The 24,012-nt window shown below is 34.8% G+C and overlaps 1 protein-coding gene across 1 annotated transcript; it reads left to right on the top strand.

Moving 5' to 3' along the window:
* The first annotated feature begins 3,304 nt into the window (after nt 1-3,304).
* LOC104243638 (methionine--tRNA ligase, cytoplasmic-like) lies at nt 3,305-15,299 on the top strand. The gene is made up of 17 exons (XM_009798858.2): nt 3,305-3,523; nt 3,623-3,767; nt 7,149-7,302; nt 7,472-7,627; nt 7,968-8,198; nt 8,407-8,550; nt 9,291-9,381; nt 9,532-9,638; nt 9,738-9,852; nt 10,545-10,663; nt 11,375-11,440; nt 11,610-11,738; nt 11,900-12,043; nt 12,129-12,249; nt 13,461-13,699; nt 13,781-13,882; nt 14,906-15,299. The coding sequence occupies exons 1-17, from the start codon at nt 3,379-3,381 to the stop codon at nt 15,134-15,136; spliced, it is 2,439 nt and encodes an 812-aa protein (XP_009797160.1). The 5' UTR covers nt 3,305-3,378; the 3' UTR covers nt 15,137-15,299.
* Nucleotides 15,300-24,012: the final 8,713 nt, after the last annotated feature.

Below are 24,012 nucleotides of genomic sequence, written 5' to 3'. Positions count from 1 at the left end.
AATTATACACAAAATTTAAATAAAAATACTTATAGTAATGTATATGATACCTATATTAATGTATATTGTTCGCAAATAAGGTCAGATACAAAGCTTGTACTAAATATAGAATTATTATTTCAACTTAAAATTTATGTGTAAGATACAAAACAAAATTTTAATTGATTCTTTCTCAAAAAATGATACCTACCATAACTGAATTATACACAAATTTAAGTAAAGATACCTATAGCTATAATATATTTGCTTGCTTAATGAAAATTGCATCCCTCTTTGTGTACGTCCAACATATTCTCAAAAAGAGAACATTTTTAGTTTAAAAAATAATAAATTATACACAAAATTTAATTAAAAATACTTATAGTAATGTATATTATACATATATTAATGTATATTATTCGCAAATAAGGTCAGATACAACGCTTGTACTAAATATAGAATTATTATTTCAACTTAAAATTAATGTGTAAGATACAAAACGAAATTTTAGTTGATTATTTCTCAAAAAAATGATACCTACCATAACTGAATTATACACAAATTTAAGTAAAGATACATATAGCTACAATATATTTGTTTGCTTAATGAAAGTTGCATCCCTCTTTGTGTACGTCCAATAGATTCTAAAAAAAAGAACATTTTTAGTTTAAATATTCAAATAATTGGCTTTGATTTATTAAAGAATGAAATTCAATTTACAGAAAATCTTGAACTACTATTTTAATTAAATATTTTTCCATTTATAATCCAATTTTCTTTTGTCTTAAAATTGTCAAGTGGCTTTATTTTAGCTTACCACTTGGCTTAACCACATTGCAAACTACTCTCCTTTTAATATAATATAGATAAATTTTTTTTGTTGTCTTAAAATTGCCAAGTGGCTTCATTTTAGCTTGCCACTTGGCTTAACCACATTGCAAACTACTCTCCTTTTAATATAATATAGATAGATTTTTTGTTGTCTTAAAATTGTCAAGTGACTTCATTTTAGCTTGTCACTTGGCTTAACCACATTGCAAACTACTCTCCTTTTAATATAATATAGATAATTTTTTTTTTGTCTTAAAATTGCCAAGTGGCTTCATTTTAGCTTGCCACTTGGCTTAACCACATTGCAAACCACTCTCCTTTTAATATAATATAGATAGAATTTTTTGTTGTCTTAAAATTGCCAAGTGGCTTCATTTTAGCTTGCCACTTGGCTTAACCACATTGTAAACTACCTTCCTTTTAATATAATACTAGTATTAGTGCCCGCGCGATGCACAAATAAATATCATGTCAAATTGTGATATAGGTTATTTGAATCATGTGCGCATAACATTAAATATAAACCTCTGAGATAAAAATTATATAACATTAGATATTAATTATGAAGCAGGATACGAAATTATTGTCCAAATCTCGTAGTGGACAATCTATTTTTCTTATATATATATTTATAGTAGCATAACCCTTAATTTTAATACTTGCATTTCGTTTCGCTGTCAATATTAAAGAATACTAAACATGTCATAATGTGATCTGTCTTGTTTGAGCACATTAAATAATATTATTTTAACAAAATTCTTACTATCACTTTCTTTTTATTTTAAAGTCAAATATGTCTTATTTATCACATCATTTTTATGCATTTTTTTGTTCTTTTCTTATAGTTATTGTATTATTGTAATATTTAATTTTATTATACTATCATATAATTTTTTATTAGCTTAATAATTAAATTAATGTCTTGCTTATTATCCTTTAATAGTCTTTAATACATATAAATGTTTTATTCTTGAAATCTAGTATATTTTTATGCTTGTAACCTCTTATTCGAAAATTTTTAATCATTTAAATTTATAAGTAATATTTTAAAATATATCTTAATTATTAATTTTTTTATTTTTAAATTAATTTAAAGTATAAATATCCTCACACTACCTTTATTTTTTATACATTCTCTTCCCTACTACAATATTTTAGTTAGTTTTTATATTAATGTTTTGCCTATAACCAAAATAATATCATATTTTATTTTAAATTATAACTTTGAGTTAAGTTATTTGATTATTATGTTCCAAATGTATTGAGTTCTCTTATAATTATTTTTGTATTAGTTGTAGTTAAATTTGATACCTACAGTAATGTATATTGCACCAAAATAAGGTCAGATAAAAAGCTTGTACTAAATAAAGAATTATTATTTCAACTTAAAATTAATGTGTAAGATACAAAATAAAAGTTTAATTGATTCTTTTTCAAAAAAGGATACCTACCATAACTGAATTATATATAAAATTTTAACTAAAGATACATACAGTAATGTATATTGTACCAAAATAAGGTCAGTTACAAAGCTTGATCAATTAATTAAAATTCGTCCCTACCATAATGATACAAAAAAATGTTAACTAAATTATACTACTAATAGAGATTTGTATCATAATTAAAAAATAATTCTTATTGAACTATTACTTCATTAATTATGTTTCCATTTATAATTCAAATTTACCAAGTTGTCTTAAAATTACTATTAATGTTGTCTTAAAATTACCAAGTGACTTTTTTTTAGCTTGTCACTTGGTTTAACCTCATGCTTCACTACTCTCCTTTTAATATAATATAGATTTACCAAGTTGTCTTAAAATTACTACTAATGTTGTCTTAAAATTACCAAGTGACTTTTTTTAGCTTGCCACTTAGCTTAACCTCATTCTTCACTACTCTCCTTTTAATATAATATAATATAAATATAGACGCTTCACTACTCTCATTTTAATATAATATAGATTTACCAAGTTGTCTTAAAATTACTACTAATATTGTCTTAAAATTACCAAGCGTTTTTTTTTAGCTTGCCACTTGGCTTAACCTCATGCTTCACTACTCTCTTTTTAATATAATATAGAAGATGCTTCATTACTCTCCTTTTAATATAATATAGATATAAATATAGATAGATATAGATATAGATGATTAGTAACAAAAAGTTAAATTAAATCTTTATACTAGCAATAACATATGAGAACATGTAATCGTATATAGTAAGTAATGATTAGTAAACAAAAAAGTCATTTAAATAACTTGATACAACATATTTAACTATATTGGTAATGTAATACATACTGTTAGGATATATAAATTAATTTTAAAAAATAAACTAAAATTAATTAAACTGTTTAAAATTGATTAAAACTTTTTGAATTGTAGTGGAGATAAAAGAAAATAAATTTTCTGTTGATTTCCTTTCCAAGAATAGAGTAAATGAGATGTTAAAAAAAAAGGAAAACAAAAAAAGTAAACCAAAGCAGATTAAGATCAAAGGCCCAAAAACTCAAGAGAAGCAATCCAACAAGCAAAAAACCCCTAGTCAATCTAAAACCCTAGACGGAAATGGGCGATTCTTCCACCGCCGGCAACGGCGACTATCTGCCGCCGACAACTCCGAAACTTCCGATACCGGGAAAACGGAATATCCTCATCACAAGCGCTTTGCCATACGTCAACAACGTTCCTCACCTCGGAAACATCATCGGAAGTAATTAATCTCAGCAATTCAATCCTTATTTCCCTCTCTTTGCTCTGTTTTTGATGTCTCATTTATATTCAAATTATGTTCTTTTTTTGTTTATTGTAGGTGTGTTGAGTGCGGACGTGTTCGCGAGATACTGTAGGCTTCGGAATTACAATGCAATATACATGTGTGGTACTGATGAATATGGCACGGCTACTGAGACTAAAGCTTTGGAAGAAAATTCTACTCCCAAGCAAATTTGTGACAAGTAATGCACCTTTCTTTTATATTAAATTCATCAATTTTTTCTTAGAATGTGCACTAAATAAATCAGTTAAGTGCATCGCAATCACAAACTAGTTGGGACTTGGGATTGGCTATAGGAGACCTTTATATACAATTCACTTTATTGGGGTCTATTTATTTCATTACTAAATCATTTATATATTCAGACACATTTGATACTCCCTCCGTACCATTTTATGTGATTCACTTTGATTGGACACATAGTTTAAAGAAAGAAAGACATTTGAAGCTAGTCTGAAAAAACTCATAGATATTTGAGCGGCTATAAATCATCGTATTATGGTTAAAATCGAAAGCTTAAAGTTAAATTATTTCTAAATATAAAAAATATCATTCTTTATTGGAGACGAAAATGGAAAATGCATCACATAAATTGGAATAAGAGGGAGTATTAAAGATGCATTTTTTTGTTTGTTTGGTAGATGTAAAGATACAAATTTAAGTTTCTGATTTGGAATTTGTGATAGTTTTCTTATTCTAAAATTTTAATTTTTCATTCTTAATCATTGATATACTCATCCATTACATTTTCTTAACCGTTAGTATAGTTGTTTGCCAGCTATAAATTGTTTGACACCTCCTTTTAAAAGACAGAGCCAGGCGCCTACACTGCGTTGCTGCTTAAGTGAGGCTAAGTGTCCATGTTGTGCTACACTAGAGTTTAGAGTTTAAACACATCTCCAGCGTGCCTTTAACAACAGTTGAATCATGTGTCGTGTTGTAACATATAAGAGAGGTCAAAGAAAGCAGTTAAAAACTCAAAACTAGCATCATGGATTCAAGTCATTCTTGATATCTCTTTTCGTAGAATAAAACGTTTGACATATCTTGGACTTGAACTCTATCACTGGAGCATAATTATACTCTTGGGTAATAGCAGGTGAGATAAATCATCAATGTCGCAACTTGGAGAAGAGAAGAATAAACAATATAGACATTCCAGAGCCGTGATAGACTTTTCAAAGTTCATACATAATTATTAGATCCTCCTTTACATGGAGGAAGTCACGCACTTTAAAGTGGACAACTAAAGGACAAGATTGAGAATAGACAAAATTTTAATTCTCAACTAATGGGATGATGATTTCTGGTTTATCAGGCAAATCTCCCTCCCTACAGCGGTATCAAACCATACCCCCTATTCTAAGTTGTGGATAATGGTATAAGAAATCACCATATTCTCAAGAACTGAAGGTCTTTGAGAATGCTTAAGTGGTGGTGGGACTCATTTGTAGTCATGGGAAGGCATGATTATATCTTAGCATAGAAGTAAAGTTGTTGAGATAGAATTTAAAAAAGTGGGATTTGAACACTTGGAGGTGCTTCGAGAAGAAGAAGGATCTAAATTTGGAAATTTTGCAGTGTGCAGTCAATGCAAGAGGAAAGGTCTCTATCTCTGACTAATTAAGGTTGGATATTGTCACAATCCAATCTGGGCCTTGACCGACAATCAGATGGTAGGGCTCCAAAGCAAGCTTACTGTAATTCTACCGAAATGTAGACAGTTTTTTCTATTTCTAGGACTATCCATATTTTCTTATCTCGTCTAAAGTTACATACCACAAGTCCGCAACAACACTTATGAAAAGTAATACTTCTCTCAATTTGCTTGACAAGATTTGACTAGTTACATAGCTGAAAAAGTAGGACATTTTGACATAAACTTATGCATATCATTATAAAAGTGGGAATCCCAAAACTAAAAAGTTAAAAGACCTAATTACTCTTCTAAATAATTATTTATTAGAAAGAAGAAACTAATCTTATTTGAAGTGTCTTTTCTAAAAGATTGTGTCCATCTGTTTTTGAAGTTTGGTCTTACCGTTGGATGTTTTTGAAAGTGTCATCTATATGAAGCCAATCATGACAAGATCTTAGCCATTCTTCCTATTGATTCTACCAATTTCTTATTCGTTTTTTTACCAACGTTGAATGTATATAGTATATTGTTACTCCTCTCTCTTTTATATTCTGCTCCATCTTCCAAAAATTTCTAATTCTATTAGGTTGAGTTTTGGTATTAGAAAAAGTCAACTTTAATTTCTTGAGTAGGCATTGTATCTCAGGAATAGAATTTTGTTAAACCATTAGCGGTTATTATAACGGTGACTGAAGTGGAATATAATACTACTAAAGAAACGTCACTTTCTCCTCAGAATTATACTTTGATTGTTCATCTTTGTAGGTTCAAACGATATCCAATCATTTTGATCTCGACAAACAAGTCGACGACCCACATTGATCATTCATAAAAACTTATGTTATTCTTTTTTGTATGATTATTTACTCGAACCGCACGTGCCGAGAAACTAGTATGTATAAACTACCAAATTCCTTCCGCTATGGTTCAAATGAATCATACCTTATCACAAAAACAAAGAGAGAGAAAAAAAACTAAGGTTTACATAACTCATGCCAACTTCTAGAAAAACATCTCATTAAGGGCAAAGTGAGACATTAAATATTACTTCCTTCATCCCAAATTTATGTGATGTAGTTTAAATTTGAAAGTCAAACTCCTTAATGTTGACTTCAAATTCAGACATAGAATCTTTAACTTTTCTGAAATAAAATTTATATATTTAAAAACTACATAAAAGTACTACAAGTCACATTAATTAACAGTTCAAAATATTTAAAAGACATATAAAAGAATCGCGGTCAACGAAAAACGTGTTTAACTCTGGAAATCCTAATTGCATCACATAAATTGGGACATAAGAGTAGGAGTTTCTAAGCACAAAAAGGTGTCAATTTTTTTTGGGACGTACAAACAAAGTGATGGTGCCAAACAAATTGGGATAAAGGGAGTAATATCCATTACTAACCAAACATATGTAACACAAAATTACTGACGTCATCACAAGTTCACAGCCTTGAACTACAAGAAAATCTAAATAAACTAATAAATATCACGTCAACTGAAATACTCGCGATACTGATTAATGAAGCAACATTGTGAGTTTTAAATGAATGGCAATGACAAATGATAAAGACTCTCCATGTACATGAACAAAATGGGGGCTCACCAATGCTGTCTCTTTCAATAGCTCTTACTTATAAGGTCCTCATCAGCTTCGGCAGTTGTCTCCTGTGAAACAAGAGCTAAAGAGTTCGCTGTCTCAAAATGATAGTAGTAATAGACTAATAGTAATAACAATGATAATAATAATGATTATTATTATTATTATTATTATTGCATGCTTTCTCCCTAAGTCCTTGCAAAATTTATCCTTTCACCTTTTTCTTTTTTGGGTATAGACGGTTACAAATTGTAGGGACTTTATTTTTCAGTATTGGAGCTAAGCTCACAAGTCCTTTCTTCGTTTTCTTGGTTTTGCAGATACCATGCAATTCATAGAGAAGTTTATAAATGGTTTGATATAAGCTTCGATCAATTTGGACGCACGTCTACTCCACAACAGACGGAAGTTTGTCAGGCGATCTTTAACAAGCTTTGGGAGAATAATTGGCTCTCTGAGAACACTATGCAGCAGGTATATAATTCTTAATAAGTATATCTTCTGGTAGATGCTTGGTTCTGTGCTGCTACTGCCAGGCCTTAAGCTCTTTGGCTTCAAATATCTCATAGATTGAAGTAGCCCGAAACTCAGTTGATGCGTCAAATTTGACATATTTGTTACTCAAGCTAAGTTTATTTCACAGCCGTACTGTGACACATGCAAAAAGTTTTTGGCGGACCGGCTTGTAGAGGGTAACTGCCCGACACCAGGTTGCAACTATGATTCTGCGCGTGGAGATCAATGTGAGAAGTGTGGGAAACTCTTAAATCCCACTGATCTGAAGGATCCAAGATGCAAGGTTTTATTCTCCTCTTTTTCCAGATGTGTATTTCTTAATATAGTATAGTTAAAGTACTTCTCAGTCATCTGGTTATCGAAGAAAGTACTTCTCATCATCTAGTTTCTTTTAAAAAATGAGCATTTTTTGGATAGAAACTTGACTTATTTTTGTCCCTTCGAGCGCAGCCGATGGACTTTGAATGAGACTTGACTTATTTGTGACAGATGCTAAACAACCTTTTATTTGGAAATTTTAAAATACCAAGAACTTCAAGGACATAAAGCATGTTGGATTAACAATACAAGAATGTGATAATGATTTTACTTACTACTGAAGTCTTAACTTGCTTACTCTACAGGTTTGTCGTAACACCCCTTGCATCCGAGATACAGACCATTTGTTCCTTGAGCTCCCTCTGCTAAAGGATAAATTAGAAACTTACGTCAACAACATGTCTGTGGCTGGAGGATGGAGTCAGAATGCTGTCCACACAACAAATGCCTGGCTTAGAGAAGGACTAAAGCAAAGGTGTATAACTAGAGATTTGAAATGGGGGGTTCCAGTTCCACATGAAAAATACAAGGAGAAGGTTGATTGAGCAAAACCGTTAGTTGTAACTGGTTACCCTTCTTTCTGAATATATAACACTTGGTTGTAATGTGTACCTTTACTGATAATTACTCCACTTGCTGTTATCAATTCATGTGTTGGTATAAGTCGAAGCAGCAATTTTTTTTCCTGTTCAATTCCATTTAGATTTTCTTAACAACATTATTTATTGATCTATTGGTAATTAGGTTTTCTACGTGTGGTTCGATGCTCCTATTGGATATGTATCAATAACATCATGCTACACAACGGAGTGGGAGAAGTGGTGGAAGAATCCAGAGAATGTGGAGCTCTATCAGTTTATGGGCAAAGATAACGTGCCTTTTCACACTGTAAGTTCTTGAAAATCCATAAAAGTCTTGATCAAAAAGATAAACTCCATAAAAGTATCATCATCTCTTTGGTGGTAAAAACGAGGTTGATACGACAAAGTCAGGTTACTGTACTTGGAATGAAGGATAATGGAGACAAATTGAATATACTGAGATAGTGGTTTCCTTGATAATTGTTTACTACTCTTGTAATAGACTTAGGGCTATTTTTTGTAATGGCTTGGGATTTACATATTTAATTCCCTCTTTAGTAGAGGGTGCGAAAGTTTACATAGGAGATACAGAAAAAAGAAGAAAGAAGAAAGAAAATGGCCACATATGAGAACTTTGTTTTGAATCTTTATCCTTCTATTTTTGTTTAATCTCAATCGGTCAAGAACTTCTGCAGGAAGATTCAATCATCAGTTCTTCTATAATTAGAAATAATAAAATTGAAGCAGCGTTATTAATATAGGATATTTGTTAACATATAAGTCATTCTTCCGTTTTTTCAAGGTTCCAAGTCTGATATTTAAACAGACTAGGGTAGAAATCATAATGGATAAAGAGAACTCACATAGCTGAGCCCAACTAATCTGAGATTGAACTACAGTTGAATGATTGACTTGGAGAAATATGCTTAGGGAGTTCCAATGCCATGAATTTTCGGCTCCGTTGCTATGTAGGATAAGCTTAACCATAGTGATATTATTTATGTTAGTGGCTATTACATGTAAGAAAGTAAATTTTGTATTTTCAAGGTGATTTTCCCATCTACACTGCTTGGAACTGGTGAAAACTGGACTCTTATGAAGACTATCAGTGTAACAGAATACTTGAACTATGAAGCAGGTTAGTTGGAATTTGGAAATAAGGCCGTGAAAATTGTCCATATGTTCTTGCTGCTTGGAACGTAATATACTGGAAACACCAGTTCATACTGCAGAGTTAGTGCTTTTCTCATTTGAATTTTTGCTTGTGTCTCTTGGTTGTCATAATCAGGCAAGTTCTCGAAGAGTAAGGGCGTAGGAGTATTCGGAAATGATGCAAAAGATACAAACATTCCTGTAGAAGTATGGAGATATTACTTGCTGACAAACAGGCCAGAGGTGGGTTCTTGGTGGTTGTAACTTCTGTTGCCTGATAATTCCCTATTCTATAATGCTCTTTTATACCGGCATGATTACTAATGGATTTCAGTTATCTAGGTGTCGGACACTTTGTTTAGCTGGGCAGATTTACAAGCAAAGTTAAACAGCGAGTTGCTAAGCAACTTAGGCAATTTCGTCAATAGAGTCCTAAGTTTCATTGCAAAAGATCCGGGTATGTCAGCTAATTGTCTTGTATGATATATTTACATAGTCTCCCCCTCTTGATATGCTTTTGCTCTTGTCAGCTAGTTTCGTGTCTGTTTTATCTTAATTTTTAAAACATCTTGACTATACCAAGCTTTGGCAGTTTATTTCGCGTGTGTTCATTTTCCTACAGTAAGTCTGGTTTATGTATCAGATGACATGGTTTATTATGCTGTTTCATGCTTTTGTGTTACTGGTATTGTCTACTTGACTGCTTGTGGCTGATTTAATGAAAATTATTGTTTCTTCTTCCTGTGAATCACAACAAAAAATCTACTTGCCACCTTGGATTGTAATGCTGGTATATCATTGAAAAGAGAAAACAGAGAGGAAATATTTCTTGTTCTTCCCTAGAAAGATAAAGAAAGAGGGGGGAAATTTCTTGGCTGAAAGTTGCTTCTGATTTGGATAACTGCCTTGATTCCTTATGTTTGATTTAAAAGTATCTTGCTACTGGTCACTGATCGAAAAAAAATCTTGTTACCGGTATATTCGTAAAGAGAAAAAGGGAAGATTCTTATTTCTGCTAGAAAGATAAAATCGGAAAAGTTCTTGACTGAAATTTGTTGTTTGTTCTGGTTTCGGAGTGTTAACTGGAAATAATCCAGTCCTTTTTCTTACAGAAATCTAACAGATATTTATGTAAATGTGCTTATACAGTTTCAGGTTATGGTTCCATAATTCCCAATCATGAAGGAGCTGAATCCCACCCTTTAACTAAGGCCTTGGGTGAAAAAGTTGGAAATTATGTGGAGCAATATATAGAAGCTATGGAGAAGGTAACTACACTACTTTAACGGGGTCTTTCCAGTTCTCATGGAATAGAACTCATTTCAATTTTTTTTCCTTACATGTGTTTTGTATGACTTTACTATCTCAAAAATAGGGCAATATGAAAGAAAAAGGTTCATATAGATGATACTAATTCTTTTGGATTGAGGCTTAGTCATGTCAGTACATTCCTGTAGGTTGAATGTTTGCTAGGAGTCGTTCTAATTTGCGCCCAAAGGTATAGCCTAGTGGTCAATGAAGGGAAAGGAGAACCATGAGATGTCAGGTTCAAATCTCAGGAGACACAACAAAACTAGGTGATTCCTTTTCATCTGCCTAAGCTTGGGTGAGCGGAGTTACCCGGTATCTGTGCTGGTAAGAGCCTAAGAGATAGTAGGTATCTGGTGGAAAGAACAGTCGAGGTGCGCAAGCTGGCCAGACACCACTGTCATTAAAAAAAGGAGTCTTTTAATCTTGTTAAAGATTTGTATACCCACTAGTGTCAAGAGAACCTAAATTATTGGGCATTGGATTGGGATAGGTCTAAATGTAGTGACATGGATATTGAGGATTCATATAGCTGGGCCATCACTAGCTTGAGGTTGAGACTTAGTAGTAATAGTAGGAGTAGTTGTATCTTACATGTGTTTTATATCTCGATTGAGTTCTTCTTTCCTTTCTATGTTCTGAAAAACCCTTATACACTGCAATTCTTTTAGGTTAAATTGAAGCAAGGCTTGAAGATTGCAATGTCTATTTCTGGAGAAGGAAACGGTTATTTGCAAGTAAGCCTGTCAAATACTTCCCAACTGTCTGTTTTTTATTTATTAGTTGCTCATGCCATTGTATTTTTCTCTTTTGAATTAGAACCTGCTTTTGAATTTCAGTAATGGCTGTTAGCCTCATGGTTGCTTTAATCTCCTAAATTTAGACTTATCATACTTCTTTCTGTAGGAGAGCCAATTCTGGAAACTTTACAAGGAAGATAAGCCATCGTGTTCCATAGTGATGAGCACTGCTGCTGGCCTAGTGTATCTTCTTGCATGTCTTTTAGAGCCATTTATGCCATCCTTTTCACGTGAGGTAGTAACTCTGTTACCATGATTGCAGCATTTAACTGTGTCTAGGTTCTGTACTGTGGCTGAGGTTCTGTCTGTGGTCATGTTTGATACTTTTTTGTCTTCCTGTGGTTGAGGTTTTCTCTGTATTTAATGGTTTGATGCTCTTACGCCTTTGATTGACAGGTGCTTAAGCAGCTGAACTTTCCTCCTGAAACACAAGTTTCACTGGCTGATGAAAGAGGTGACATTGAAAAAAGCAAACGACCATGGCATATTCTACCTGCAGGACACAAAATTGGAATACCAGCACCATTGTTCAAGGAGCTGGTAATGCATAGCAGTATCTTGTTCTTTACTGCATGTCTTATTCATTCTTTCATTTTTGTCTAAGATTGAACATGCTTATATGCAGAAAGATGAAGAAGTTGAATTTTACAGAGAGAAGTTTGCCGGAAGTCAAGCGGATAGGAATTTGAAGGCAGAAGCTGAGGCAAAGAAGATCACTGATCAATTGAACAAAGCAAAAATCTCTGGTGACTTATGTTTACTTTTTCCCCCCTTATCTGATTTGCACCAAAAATAAAAGAATACAATTGCAATAAAAGAAATTTTCAATTATGACAGAACCACACCCAATAGGGGCAGGAGAAAGTGTGTTTACACAACTAGTGTATCTGATCCTCAGCGCAAATGAAATTTCTGATTACAATTTTTTTTACTTTCATTAATAGTTATAATAGAAAGGGGGAAAAAACATTCAGAGATGGACGGGAAAGTGTTCAGTTGTTCACCTTACTTTTTATATGTTGTTTTGTTCGGTGGATCTTGTGGGCATATCTTCAATTGAGAATGCCTTTTTGTCCTCAGAGGACCTTATTTGGTACTTTTTCTTGTAAGAGATATTACCTACTCCCTCCGTTCCAATTTATGTGAACCTGTTTGACTGGGTACGGAGTTTAAGAAAAAATGAAGACTTTTGGAATTTGTGGTCCTAAATAAGTCAAAAAGGTGCCCAGAGTATTTGTGTGATTATAAAAGCTTCTCATTAAGAGTAGAATTGTAAGTTTAAGCTAAATTGTTTCCAAATTTAGAAAGGGGTCATTCTTTTTGGAACGGACCAAAAAGGAAATAGGTTCACATAAACTGTTACTGGAACAGAGGGAGTATATGTTTTCGCTGTCAGTATGTAGTATGCTACTAGCTGTTTTCCTTTCTCCCGAGTTTGGAGATTTTGAATATCTGCATTCAGCAAAAAATGCAGTGACTTTGTATCAGTCTCCCAGGTTTTACAAATAAAATATTTAGTTGGGGAATTTCGGGCATTCTTAATATGTCTGATATGCTGTAGCTGCACCTTCTGGATGCTCTTCTTCTGTAGGTCTATTCTGGATAGTCTCCTGATACCATAAAACCAGAATCAGTCGACATGCATCACCACCTCTCTTAATCATGCCATTGTTTCATTGATGCCAGAGGTCGGCTATGTGAATCATTTATATCCATTCCGCTCTTTCGAATAGTAACACATATCTTCTGATTATGTATGGTAACTCCTAAATAATTTATATCTAATACTGATATCTTATCATATTCTTGTTAAAGAGCTTCCTTTTCTTGTATGTGTGTGTGTGTGTGGGGGGGGGGGGGGTTCTTTATCCAATGGTTTATGGCTGTATGCTAGAATAATTCTTACCAATTCGTTACATGGACTGCTGGTCACATCGAATTTTGCTTATTCTATCAGATGCTAATAAGAAGAAAGAACGTGCTACAAAACCTTCTGCAGCCAAATCTAAGGGTTCAGCCTCTGTTGAAGCAGAAATTTCGATTAGCAGACTCGATATTCGTGTTGGTCTCATTACAAGAGCACAGAAACATCCCGATGCTGATTCATTGTATGTTGAAGAGATTGATGTTGGTGAAGCTCAGCCCAGAACTGTTGTTAGTGGCCTTGTAAATTATATTCCTCTGGAGGAGATGCAGGTTTGCATTCTTCACTTTCTCTATGTGTTGATTATACATTGTTAGCTAGCAAAAATTTTCACAATGATATCTTTCTAACAGAATCGGAAGGTTTGTGTTCTATGCAACCTAAAACCAGCAAGCATGAGGGGCATAAAATCCCAGGCAATGGTTCTTGCTGCTTCTAGCAGTGATCACACTAGGGTAAGTGACGGCCTATTGCTTCTATTCCATTTAGCTACAGATTGCTTATATGCCTTGCCAGGAGGATACATAAAAAGGAGCGAATTTTTACAGCATATTTAGGAAAACAAGAAATGGTTCTTCCATTTTCCTTCTTGTCCCAATTGCACGGACTTCCTTGATCATCACCACTCTGTTGATAGTAAATAGGATCAATTCAGGATACCTGCCTAACAATACACATAGAGCTCGCTCTGATTAAGATGCCAAATAAGAAAAGACATGTAGAGTGTGGAAATTTGGTTCAAAAGGAGGTTTATATATTCCCTCCGTAAAGGAGTATTCAGGGTTAATGTAGACCAAACACTGTTGTCTTTTTGGATGAAGTAGCTACAGTTAAATATTCTCTGTGTAATTTGTCGAATTTTGATGCACAAAATACTGAAGCATGTGCCAAGTTTTTTGTATAGATGACATGGAAAATTTGTTGAGGTATGCCATTGTACAAGACCATCTAAATAGAATGTCTAAGGTAGATGTAGCTTCTTCAGCTGCGTTATTTTTGGTGAGAACCATGAGGTCTCAGGTTCAATCCCAGCGAAGGCAAAAAGCACTAGATATTTTCTTCCTATTAAAGCTTTGGTGGATACCTGTGTTGGTGGGAGGTTGCAGGCATCCAGTGGAATAGTCGAGTTGCGCACATGCTGGTCCGGATATCATCCGGTTCTTTTTGCACAAATGGCAATCCTACCAACTTATTGTGTAATTTACATATGGCCACTACCAGTGAATTTACTGTATAACTGACATATGCTTATGTATGTATTTCAAAAATTTCTGCCAGTATAATCATTTTTAGAAAGGGAAATTGACCACTTGGTTACTCTTGGAGATCTTTTTCCCTAGGTTTTTGATGGAGCACACTTAATGACTTTTAACACAGATAAGATGGTTGAAATGAAAAAAGAAAACAAAAGCTAAAAGGCAGAAAAGAGAAAAAGTTGGAAAGTTAACTTATGCAGTATGATGATGGTTGCATGTCAGGTTGAACTAGTTAAGCCACCTAAAGATGCTGCCATTGGTGAAAGAGTAACGTTCCCTGGGTTTGATGGCACTCCCGATGATGTCTTGAACCCTAAGAAGAAGGTTTGGGAAACTCTTCTGGTGGACCTGCACTCAAATAAGGAGTTGGTCGCTTGCTATAAAGATTTGCCATTCACCACTTCAGCTGGCGTTTGCAAAGTTGCATCCATTTCTGAAGGATCAATTAGGTAATTTATTTGGCTGATCTTCTAGAAGAGGAATTCAAGATTTTGCTTTATAATTTCTTTCACATTTGTTCGTCTTTCCTACACAATGATAAACAATCAAATTTTCCCTTATGATTGACTAGAGTATTATTGTTGAAAGGAAATGAGTATTAAGTGTACTTCTTGAATCTTGCTATGTATCTGATCTTTAAGTTGCACAATTTGAATTAACTTATCAGCCGCGCTACTTCAGTATTCAGTTAAAAAAGGTATTATCTGAAACCTAAGGGAATCTTTAAAACTTTAGTTTGCCATTCTATACTTGGCTGCTTGATTAATCTCTCTGAGAATAGTCCCTCAGGTTCCTGTTTTATATGTAGGAAAGAGATTGTTGGGATGTTGGTGTATTATCGGGTCTGCATGTTGTAAAATTTCTTATGAAAAAAAATTAACAAACACCAAAGCTATATTGCCAGACCCTTTTGATGGTCCTGTGTATTGTTTTTTTAAGGGTAATCTTGCTTGTAATCTCTTCCCCTTGTGTAAATATAACAGAAGCATTTCTCTTTTTACCTAAGAGATCTATAAATTGGATTTGAGATCAAAGGTATTTCCCTTGCAAGATAAAAGATTGACATTTGAAGGCTCCTAGTCTAGTGATAAGAGCACAGTGATGTGCGGGTTATAGACAAAACCCTGATACTTAAATGGAGAAGGGTAGAAGGTAGATCCATTATCCAGTGAATTTTAAATTGTTTGTTATTGGCCTTTGAGAATTTTTCGGTTATACAAAAAAGATAGACGTGAATTTGAAAGGAAAAGAAAGCTTTTGCGATATATTTTCCCACATTTGGGATTATTTTGTTGTATTAACGGGGTGTGTATATTTTTCTTTTTCATATCAGAGTTTGACGAAAAGTCAGTATTGAGGTTTAATACAGGGCATGTATGAATTATTTAAAAGTATTTTGAACTGCGGTGCATTTTTCAAACTGAGGTTTGCGAGATGAAAATATGTTCATTGAGATATCCCCTTTAAATCATTTTTTGGTGCCTAAAATAGGATATGTTTAGTACTAGTAGCTTTTTTACTTGGTGAAAAAGGATCAACTAATAAGTGAATGAAGAAAATAATTTGTAGTTTAACTAGAATTGATTCTTATCAAACTAGTTTGAGTTTATGTGAATGATGAGATATTTATTTGGTACTAGATGTATTAGCTTCCATGTTTGATTTGAAAGACATGTTTAAAGCTATTGCAATTGTATTTTGTGGTTACATTCTATAAAATTCATAAAAAGTAGTACAACCCAATAAGAAGTAGGAAACACTTTCAGCTAGCTCCAAGTATATCTTGTAGTTGGAATTGGCAAATATTTTTTCTGTTAAAAGAAAATGACCGGATTTTTTGTTTAATTTAATATAGTGCAGACTTGCAAAATGAATCAATATTATCTATTTAGAGAATTTTAAGGAGACTAAGATAAAAATTCCGATGATGTCATTGTCAACCAATAGTGTAATTTAATAGGAGAAATGTAGGTGGTGTGGGGGCTAATGGAAGTCCATGTTATTATGTGTCAAGAAGAATTTGAAATCAGGTAAATTCGTCCATTTAAACTCAGATTGTGGAATCCCTCCAATTTTAATGAGAGGACTCGGATTTGAATCTTATAAATGAGAAAAGAGAGTTTTACCCCATGATAGACTTGCGCGATGTGAATATGAATTTGTCTGATCAATGAATTACGAATACCAATAACTAAATTTACCTACATTATTAAGATAGACGAAACAACCCTTATCAAGTAGACAAGTTCATGTAGTAGACGTTCAACAATATCTAGTTAAAGTAGAGAAAAGAGAATTTGAAGTTAAAATACATTAATATTCTGCTTTTCTATACTTGGAATTGGGTGGGGCCCTCGAGTGGTATTTTATTTAAAATCAAACATTCAATAAAATTTAAGCTAGATCTGACTGGAGCTAAAGTTATACTTGGAGAGCCCTACACCACATAATTAACCACTTTTTAAATGAATATTGGGATTATCCTCAGTACTAGGTTATGAAATGGATGTAGAATCTTCTACAAATCAACCTTTACAAATTTGACTAATTAATGATTTATTTCCCATCCCAATATATAATAAAACAAATCTCCAATAATACTAGTTCATGCTTAGCCCTGACCGAGTCACGATCTATATAAGAAAGATGTTTACAGAAATAGCCTGCCGAATTCATTATTTTTTTACATAGCCAATTTATATATATATATATATATATATATATATATATATATATATATATAAGGATTATTTAAGTTTATGTGATCGGATGAATGACTATTTGGGTTAATTCCTCCGTAAAATATCATATTTTTGGCTAAAAGGTGATCATTTTCCTGGGGCAAAAGTTACTAATAATATAGTGCTCATAAGCTGTAAACTTTGTGGAAACAATGAGTGGATAAACCAAAGTCTCAAATATTTCTATTTTTTATTTTTGTCTTACTTTATTGCTTTTCTTTCCTATGTTAGGAGGAAGTATTCTTCTAATTAGAAGATTTATGTTGGTAAAATTTTACTCATATTTGATGTTTACACCAAATTATATTAATTTATTAGGTTATATAATATGATACATATTAATTAGTTAATTAATTATGTCTATAAGCAAACATATGCAATATATCTATTAAATTCGTGTAAACATAATCTGATAAGTTTTATCATCCTTCTTTCTTTGGACAAATTTAAAGTACTAGTAATAGAATAGATACATACACATTTACTACCTTTGACTCGACTCATATATTTAGGTGAAAAAGACACATAATAAACTGCCAACATTGGGTAGTTATTTACCTAAATTATTCAATAAAATAAATGACCTAAGTTTAAAATATACATATAATAAACTGTGAACATTAGGCAATAGTTGACCTAAATTCTGAATATTGGCCATAAGATGATTGCTCACTCTTCTACGACTTGAAATTGTTAAAGAAATCACTAGGAAAAATTAGAAAAATAACACATTGTAGAAGCTAGAAACGATAATTAAACATACTCCCGGGATCTTCTAACATATTTTTTTTCTATAAAAATGATAAAATAGCAGAAAAGAACTTGTATAGGACCTTTATCCTTTAAAAGTGATTTGATTACAAAAAAAAAATCAAATTAAGCAAAGTCAGTGCAATATGTCATACCACAATTGTAACAAAAATAAACTTGAAGAGTAATATTCAATTTTTTTCTTTTTTTCTCCAATCAGATAAAAAGAAGGGAACCTTGGAACAACAGTAAGGTTGTTTCCGTTTAACCTATAGGTTACGAGTTCGAGCCGTAGAAGCAACCACTAATACTTGCATTAGGATAACTTTCTATATCACACCCCTAAGGGTGCGGCTCTTCCCTATATCCTGCGTAAATGCATGATGCTTTGTACACTGGGCTGTCCAGATAAAAAGATTGATGTTTAAGAAGTGAACCCTGTCCTTTCTGATGAATTGATCCTCAAGTTACCAGGCTAAATTTTACACAATAAAAACCAAAAATGATCTAATAGCTTCGTAGTAGGAAATGAACAAATGGTCAACTATGTAGTGATTTGAACACCCTAGTTGAAGTAGTTGACCATTCCCTTGCTCTATTTAGAGAAATCTAATTTATACAAAAAGTTGACCATTTCCCTACTTTGATGCTACTTTTAAGTTTTTATTTTTATTCCCTACTTTGGCGCTATTAATATTTTCGTGTAATATTTACGACTATTTTCTTATATTAACTATTGCAAATGTTGTGTCACCAGTTTGAATTTGAATCCTAGTACAAAGATACGACGCACTAGCCTTGGAGATGGCCTGAGGTAAGGGGATTACAGTAAAAATTGCAAAGATATATTGTTTAGGAGACATATGTGTATACGGCCAAAATCATGTGCCCCGATTTTGTAGGCTCGAGGTGCCACGTTGGGAACAAGTTTAATATGGACCGAGCTCGAGCCCGAAGGCGGAATACGAAGCTCGAAGATCAAAGTGCTCGATGAATATCGGGGGCGAATATGATCAACCTCGAGATAATACCGTTATGGTTTTATAACAGAAAGAGCGAGATTGTCGCGATGGCCCTAAGATCATGGCGTAAATTTCGGAATAGATTTGTACGAGTTAGTACGGATTTGTATTAGACGGTTAGAAAGCTGTCCTAATAAGATTCCTTACTGAAAATAAAAATGTATCATATTTAGGGTTCCCCTACTATATAAAGGGACACCAATTATTTGTAACGTATCATCAATCATTGGCAAAAGAATATACTCTCTTACTTTCTTGCTCATTATTCGTGAGAATTGTCCCTTAACTTTATTGTTGTCACTTTACCGTTCTTGTTGATCTGACTCGAGGTCATCATAGCTCGAGGTCAAGATTTGCTTAAACACTGGTTTGATTCAACTCACTTCTTTAATTTATATGTTAGATTTCTTGGTTATTAAATAATATTGAATTAAATCGCGTATTTTTAAAACCACAAACAAGTTTAATTGTTACTCGTATTTCGAGGTAAACAGTTTGGCGCCCATCGTGGGACTAAAGATAATAGTGGTTATTTCAGCATTGATTCTGATAACACACGTTATTTTCACACTTGTTCTTGTCAAGAATTTTTGTTCTCAGGTTAAAACATGTCAAACTCATAAAACGCACTTGTACACAGCAATGATGATCTTGGATTTCATGGGGAAAATAACAATATAGTTGCTCCGGGAGCCAGTGTACCACCGATTAACCCTGGGGAAGTGCCAAATGTGGAACCAATCGATGTTAGTTCACACATTGCTTTGAATGCAGATTTAGGCGCAGACCCGGGAGGAAGTGTACGCACGGAAGTCCGATCTAGTGTTCAAGGCATGCAGGGTATAGGAGATGGAGGAGTCAACCTCCAAGTAATATTCGAGATGCTACAAGCTCAACAGATTGCTATCGCTCAGCTTCAAAGTCAGCATAAAACTCCAAGTGTGGTCGAACCAGAAATCACTCACTGTACTAAGCCAGTGCCAGAAAGATCGAACGATAATGGCTCAGGGACCGATCCCACGATTATGAGGATGCTCGAGGAGCACCAAAAGAATCTAGTCGGGGGAGAAAAAGATTGAGGATAATGACAAAAAAGTGGAGACATATCACTCCTGTATTGATCAAATACCGGGGGCACCCCTAGTTTTGAAAGGATTGGATGCCAAAATATTCGTGCAAAAGCCGTTCCACCCCCTCCCCCGGCGCATCTCTGAAGCCCATACCCAAGAAATTCTGTGTGCTAGATATACCTAAGTACAACGGGACGAGCGATCCTAATGAACACATCACCTCGTACACATGCGGGATTAAAGGAAATGACTTAAATGATGACGAGATCGAGTCGGTTTTGTTGAAAATATTTGGGGAAACTTTGTCGAAAGGAGCAATGATTTGGTATCACAACTTGCCACCGTACTCCATCGATTCGTTTTCTATGTTAGTAGACGCCTTCGTAAAGGCACACGCGGGGGCTATAAAGGTTGCGACAATGAAATCGGGCATTTTTAAGATAAGACAGAGGGGTGATGAAATGCTCAGGGAGTTCGTATCCTGATTTCAAATGGAACGAATAGAATTACCACCTCGGATGATTGGGCGAGCAGAGTTCGATCATGTCACGACAGTTGAAGCAAAATTTGACCGAGTATCAAGTTATGACTTGGGCAGATGTACATAATTGTTACCAATCGAAGATCATGGTCGAGGAAGACCAGCTGGGGGGCCCTTCGGGTTTAGTTTATCCAAATAGATTGGCAGTTAAGGCCTCAAGGGATACAGACAAGGAACCTAGATCAAATAGGGAACAATATCAGCCATATGTTGCAGATCGAAGAAATAACGGTTAGGGGCGCAATCCTCCTTGGAATGATCGAAGAAATGATCGAGGTCAAACTTCTCGGGGACTTATGAGTAAGAATGGTTTTGATAAACATATTAATCTCGCAGAAGCACCTCGGTTATCGAAGTATAATTTCAGTATTGATGCATCGAGGATCGTATTGGCTATCGGAAGGATCAAAGACACCAGGTGGCCCAGACCTATACAAACCAATCATTCTCAAAGAAATCCAAACTTGATGTGTAAATACCATGGTACACATGGCCATAGGACCGAAGACTGCAGGCAGCTGAGGGAAGAGGTAGCTCGATTGTTCAATGAAGGTCATCTTCAGGAGTTTCTCAGTGATCGAGCTAAGAATCACTTCAGAGAAAGAGACGCAAACAGAAAAAATGAGCAGGAAGAACCGCAACATGTAATTCATATGATCGTTGGCGGTGTCGATGTTCCACAAGGGCCTATATTCAAACGTACCAAGGTGTCAATTACCAGAGAAAAACGGACTCGGAGTTATGTCCCCGAGGGCATCCTATCGTTCAATGACGAGGAATCAGAAGGCATTTTCCAGCAGTATAATGATGCCCTGCTAATTTCTATTTTGTTAAATAAAATTCAAGTTAAACTTGTTTTAGTGGATCCAGGTAGCTTAACAAACATAATCAGATCAAGGGTCGTAAAATAGCTCAGCATGCAGGACCGAATAGTGCCTACATCTCGGGTCCTAAACAGCTTCAACATGGCAAGTGAAATAACGGAGGGGGAGATAATCCTACCAGTGAACGTGTCTGGGACCATCCAAGATACAAAATTCCATGTCATTGAAGGCGACATGAGATATAATGCACTACTCGGGAGGCCATGGATCTACAACATAAGGGCAGTACCATCGACCCTTCATCAGATGATGAAATTTCCAATAGTGGATCGGGTGAAAACAATTTACGGGGAACAACACGCTGCGAAGGAAATGTTTGCAGTCGACGAGGTGACACCAATACCAGCACCTTAGACCTCAGAAAAATCGAGCACCAAAGATGAGCATACGACCAAATAGCAATTACCGTCCCTAGCCTCGACCGAATCGGACAAACAGGTAATCGAAGAAGAAGAAGAGGATTTCCTTACTCCTCGAACTTTCGTTGTTCCTGAAGAGTTAGATGCAACCAAATCAATGGTCGAGGAGCTGGAACAGGTCATACTGATCGAGTATATGCCCGAGAGAAAGGTATACTTGGGAACGGGGTTAACCCCCAAACTCAGGAAAAAACTCATTATATTTTTTATCGATAACATGAATTGTTTTGCTTGGTCCCATTTAGACATGACAGGGATCCCATCGGAAATAACAACACACCGGCTGAGCCTCGACCCCATGTTCAAACCAGTAAAACAAAAAAGAAGGCCCAGTCCCAGGTGAAGCATGCATTCATAAAGGATGAGGTAACTTAGCTTCTTAAAATAGGGTCCATTCAGGAGGTAAAATACCCCGAGTGGTTAGCCAACGTAGTTGTAGTCCCTAAAAAAGGGAACAAACTTAGAATGTGCGTAGATTATAAGGATTTAAACAAGGCATGCCCTAAAGACTCCTTTCCACTACCTAACATCGATCGTATGATCGATGCCACGGCCGACCACGAGATCCTTATCTTTCTCGATGCCTACTCCAGGTACAATCAAATTCAGATAAACCTAGAGGACCAGGAGAAGACCTCGTTTATCACTAAGTTTGGAACATATTGTTACAATGTAATGCCCTTCGGGCTAAAAAATGCTAGAGCTACATACCAACGCATAGTTAACAAAATTTTTGAGGAACAAATAGGTAAATCAATGGAAGTTTACATTAACGATATGTTGGTTAAGTCCCTGCGTGCAGACGACCATTTAACTCATTTGCAGGAAACATTCAAAATCTTGAGAAAGTACAACATGAAACTTAACCTAGAAAAAGTGCCTTCGGGGTTAGTTCAGGCAAGTTCTTCGGCTTCATGGTATCAAATCGCGGAATCGAAATCAACCCCAACAAGATCAAGGCCATCAAAGATATCACTATCATAGACAGTGTGAAAGCCGTACAAAGGCTAATAGGACGGATAACAGCCTTGGCCGATTCATTTCGAGGTCATCAGATCGAAGCCACAAGTTCTTTTCCTTACTCAAAAAGAAAAATAATTTCGCATGGACCCCGGAATGCCGCAAGCATTGGAAGAATTGAAACGATACTTATCGAGACCACCTCTACTTCACATTCCGAAGATAGATGAAAAGCTTTACATATATTTGGCACTGTCTGAGATAGCGGTAAGTGGGGTACTAGTTCAAGAAAAGCAAGATACGCAATTCCATGTCTATTACGTAAGTCGGACTTTAGGAGATGCTGAGACTAGATACCCACATTTAGAAAAATTTGCACTTGCATTAATAAGCGCATCTAGAAATCTAAAGTCATATTTCCAGTGTTACCCAATATGTGTGTTAACCACTTATCCTCTCCGAAAGGTTTTGCATAAGCCCGAGTTATCAGGCCGATTGGCCAAATAGCAGTCGAACTTGGTGGGTACAATATCGAATATCAACCCCAAACGACCATCAAGTCTCAAATCTTAGCTAACTTCGTGGTCAATTTTACACCGACCCTCGTACACAAAGTAGAGAAAGAACTTGTGCTAAAATCGGGCACATCATCGGGGGTATGGACCCTCTTCACGGACGGTGCCTCGAATGTGAAAGGGTCCGGGCTTGGCATCATTTTGAAGTCGCCTACAGGTAACACTATTAGACAATCTATAAAAACTTCTAGGTTGACTAATAATGAGGCCGAGTATGAGGCCATGATTTCAGGTCTCGAGCTAGCTAAGAGCTTGGGGGCAGAAGTCGTTGAAGCCAAGTATGATTCTCTGTTGGTGGTAAACCATTAAACAAAAGCTTCGAAGTTCGAGAGGATAAAATGCAAAGATATTTGGACAAGCTACAGGT

This window comes from Nicotiana sylvestris, chromosome 11, assembly GCF_000393655.2.
Source record: "Nicotiana sylvestris chromosome 11, ASM39365v2, whole genome shotgun sequence".
NCBI classification, from domain to species: domain Eukaryota; kingdom Viridiplantae; phylum Streptophyta; class Magnoliopsida; order Solanales; family Solanaceae; genus Nicotiana; species Nicotiana sylvestris.
Note: the sequence above shows the minus strand (reverse complement) of the source record. Positions and strands in the feature narration are given on the sequence as shown.

Coding starts and splice junctions, on each gene's coding strand:
- LOC104243638 (XM_009798858.2), top strand. CDS start 3,379: ATGGGCGATTCTTCCACCGCCGGCAACGGCGACTATCTGCCGCCGACA. Junction 7,303..7,471: donor CTGAGAACACTATGCAGCAG/GTATATAATTCT, acceptor TTTATTTCACAG/CCGTACTGTGACACATGCAA. Junction 9,639..9,737: donor TGCTGACAAACAGGCCAGAG/GTGGGTTCTTGG, acceptor TCAGTTATCTAG/GTGTCGGACACTTTGTTTAG.